Genomic DNA, 4146 nt, shown 5'->3' on the forward strand with positions numbered 1-4146 from the left:
ATGGTCATTAACAATGTCAGCTTGAGTATTTTTTTATGTCCTCAAATAGCAATTCTGTATCTTATCTTTGTCGAGATTGTAGCTTAAATTGATATTATTTGGATTTTTATTACTCCGTACTAACTTCATTTCATATTATTTACAACGATTAGACATTTATCCTCTCTATTTTATGTCAAATCGTTACAAATAATATGAAACGGAAGTAGTTTTTAAAGCTATTCATTATGAATGCTTTAATTTTTTTTGGAAGTGTCATAAACTTATACCAATATATCCCGCCAAAACGTAAATATACTCAACTTAGCGCTAAACTCGAAATTCAAAGAAAATTAGAAATAAAGCTTCTCTTAAACTTCTCCTACTTCAGCTAGACATTTTCACAAACACTTGGTGGGCATCCATTTGATCCAAATCTCCCTCTCAAAACCTCAACAATGAAGTTCAAGGCAAACCTGACAGAAAATGGAGTAACCCTTTTAGAGAGAAGATTCATCCCTGCCTTAGAAAAAATGGGGAAAATCTGCCATGTTTATCTCACCAAAGATCACACCTTCTTCCTCCACAACCTCCTTACCAATGATGGTGTTCAATCAATTGCCCAATTCAGAATCGATGCTTTGTTCTCTTATTACAGCGTTACCAGCCAAAACGAGGATCGTATCGCCTTCTCCCTCGATCTCTCTCTCCTCCTCCGCGCCCTCCGATCAGCCGCCGCAATCTCCTCCGCTGTTGATCAACTCCAAATCAAGCTTGTCAAGAAATTACCCCCAAATTCCACCAACCCAATGCCGTTTCTGACATTTGAGACTAAAGGGTATGCTTCTGCTGTGATTCAAGACATTCCGATATCGAAACCCCTTTCGAGGGCTCATGTTTTGGAGCTCCAAACTGCTTTGGATGATGCTCAAGATCTACCAAGAACCCTAGTTGGGGTTACTGAATTGGACAGTTTGCTCAATTTTGTTGAGAGGATGAAGCAATTGGGTGATGTAATGGGGGTTGAGATTGGTAAAAATGGGGAATTGGGTTTGAAGGTTTCAAGTAGTTTGGTTAATTTAGGGGCTGAATTTAAGAGATTGATGATTATTGGAGAGGATAGTGAGGAGATTAATGGTGATGGTGGGATGAATGTGTTGGTTAGTATGAAGCACTTTGTTAAGTGTTTGCAGTGTCATTTGGCTAAACCTGATTGTGCTTTCTATGGAGTTGGGTCTCAGGGTGGTTCTTTGACTGTGGTCTATCAGTTCTTCGTTCCCGGGTCGAGGCAGACTGATAAATCCATCAGCTTCCATTGTAGGCTTCCAGTGCTTGATCCTGGTTCTTGATTGCATATATTGCTCTTTCAGGTTTTGACATTTCTGGTTCATCTGTAAGTCTACTGAATTCGGAATTTGTTTCAAGTCCCTAAGACTCAAATTGTTGTATGTTGCAACTTTGATATGCATAGTGTAGAATGTTTGTTTCAGTGTGTAGTGTGTTTATTCTCGTTTATATTCAGAACTATGTTTAGGAAAACACGACGTAATCTATATAAAATCAGATGGTGACCCCATGGATTAATACTGTCCAATGATGCAAGTGCTTCATATACTGTGTATCTCAATAGCACAAAACGAAAAACAAATTTAGTACGACAATAAAAATTGACCTCTTCTGGTGCAAGAATATAATAGTTCTTTCGTATGCCGATTTAGAAGTAAATGAAGCCAAATCAAAGAACCTGTACATTAAAAAATTGACTTACTAATTAGCAAAGAATATCACTGACTATACTTTCAAGCTTCATCATCTAATGATGCTGTTTTTTACTCAACCAAGGCAAAGAAAATTCCAAACCACTCTGAATAAGATTGTGCATGAGTTGGACATGCATTAGCGTTAACTGCTCTGATGCTTTTCCTCCCCTGTGTTCTTTTCAAGAGGCTTCAAATCAGGTTCCGAAGCTTGATTCTGTATCAACATCAGCTAAAAGGGAACAAAGCATGCCCGCAAAACGTAAAAACAATAAAACAACCTGTGAAGCATATAAGAGCTCGAAAGAATAAATGCATGGACAATAAGTCCTATAAACTCTAAATTCATGGCTAAATGTGGACAAAAAGTGCATTCAGAAAGCGTGAACAGAACCAATTATCAATCTTACTACTAAAATTAGTGATCTTTGCGTATCATTCTGCTTGTTGGCCCTTGCATGCAGGGACTTGCTTCCAACGTATCCACCTTTGCATATTGTAACTTTGTACGTCATTATCTGAAATTTTCAGTTGCTGATGAGTGCTGCTACACTTGATGCAGAGAGATTTTTTTTCAGTACTTGGAGGCTGTCCAATCATCCGTATGTCCGAACTCACTCATCCATCATGTGGTTGTTGGTTCTTCGTTCCAAGGCTTTGGCAGACTACTAAGTACTCCCCAGTCCTTTAATACAAAACCTCTTTTAATTTTTACGCGGGAGTTAAGAAAGTTGTAAATTCTATTAAACTAATGATTAAAAATACATTTGTGCATGTGGATTAGAGAGAAAGACAGAGAAAGAAAAAGTAGTTGGGAATAATTGAAGAGATAGAGAGAGAAAGTGTTGGAAATTAATGTTAAAAGTACAAAAAAAATAAAGGAAAAAAAGATGACAACTCATCAAAAAAGAGTGTAATAATATCAAAAAATACAACCTTTAAATAGTAAGAGACATTGTATTTTGGTTTACCCAAAAAAGAAATGAGGCTTTGTATTAAGGGACGGAGGGAGTACTAATTACCATAAGGGCTTGTAAAAATTGTTCGTCCTGTATATGCTTAATGTATGTGGATTAATACAGTGTGAGGGTACTACTAACTACCATAGGTAGTTATAAAAATTGTTATGCTACTACGAAGTAAAAAATTTTGTTTAATTTTAGGCCTACAAATCTTTTAGAATACATTGACACTACTCGTAGTTAATTCGATTAGAATTTTTTAGATTATAATTCTGTTAGTTCTACCTACATAGTATCTTGGAAAATGAAACCTGGAAAGTAGAACGCACGTATAATACATAAACAAATATGGAGTGTAAAAAAAATGATATAATCGTGTAGATTCATATCCTGTAGAAGGTGATAGGATTATGTATAATAGATATGATTAAGATATTATTGATGTAATTAGTTAGGAATATGTGTACTGCACTACCAAACAAAATAGTTGGTGTGCTGGTGTAGGATCAGATGATGATTTCCTCTGTTTATTCCCCCTCCTTGTCAGTTTGTACAGCTGGTGTATTAGGGTAAGCATATCCAAGTATATGTACTGTAAAGTTGGCCTGAAGGCCGTCAAATCAATATACACAAAAACCACAAAACAGTGGCTTGAATCAAACTCTCTCTAAAGATTTAATCTTGCACAAATCAGAGTAATTTTACTCTTCATGGTATCAGAGCCAGGTTGTGGCTAAAGAGAAGAGTGATTCATTTCCTTTCAGTTTCCTTCTTAAAGATCAAATCTTTTTCCTTTTCTTCCCTTCCTCATGGTTGGAGCAACACCACCACTTCTGCCTGATACTCAGAGCCCTCTGTATATTCATCCCAATGACACTCTTGTTACCCCGGTGGGAGAGAAGCTATAAGGTTCCATGAACTACAGATCTTGGAAGAGATCCATGGAAATCTCTCTAGCATCGAAGAGAAAGCTGGGTTTTGTCATTGGAACTATAGCCAGAGACAGATCTGATGCAAAGAAGCAGGAACAGTGGGATACTTGTAATAGTGTTGTGATGGCTTGACTGCATGGTTCAATGACTGAAACAATAAAAAATCAGTTCTTTATTTGAACACAACAAGAGACATATGGGTACAGCTTGAGAGAAGGTTCACCATGTCAAATGGGTCCAACAAGTATAGGCTAAGCAAGGAGCTCTATGAGACCAAGCAGAATGGGAGCACCATTAATGAACACTTCACTAAGATGAGTGTGTTATGGGAAGAACTTGAGTCTCTGAATCAGCTACCTGCCATAACAGCTGAGACACCAGAAGTGAATGCATTTGTGACAGCTCTGGAGAGGTAGAGAGAAGAGCAGCACTTGTTTCAGTTCCTCAATGGGCTGGACAAAGACTATGCACCCCAGAGGAGTCAACTGCTGATGCAATCTCCTTTACCCTCTGTAG

General features: G+C 37.5%; 1 protein-coding gene across 1 annotated transcript; it reads left to right on the forward strand.

Annotated features, from left to right (window-relative positions):
- Window positions 1-315: 315 nt before the first annotated feature.
- On the forward strand, window positions 316-1468 carry LOC145630520 (uncharacterized). Its single transcript, XM_081682780.1, has one exon. The coding sequence runs from the start codon at window positions 438-440 to the stop codon at window positions 1326-1328; it is 891 nt and encodes a 296-aa protein (XP_081538906.1). The 5' UTR covers window positions 316-437; the 3' UTR covers window positions 1329-1468.
- The last annotated feature ends 2678 nt before the right edge of the window (window positions 1469-4146 follow it).

The sequence above is a fragment of the Chenopodium album genome, chromosome 5, assembly GCF_948465745.1.
Source record: "Chenopodium album chromosome 5, dcCheAlbu1.1, whole genome shotgun sequence".
NCBI lineage: Eukaryota > Viridiplantae > Streptophyta > Magnoliopsida > Caryophyllales > Amaranthaceae > Chenopodium > Chenopodium album.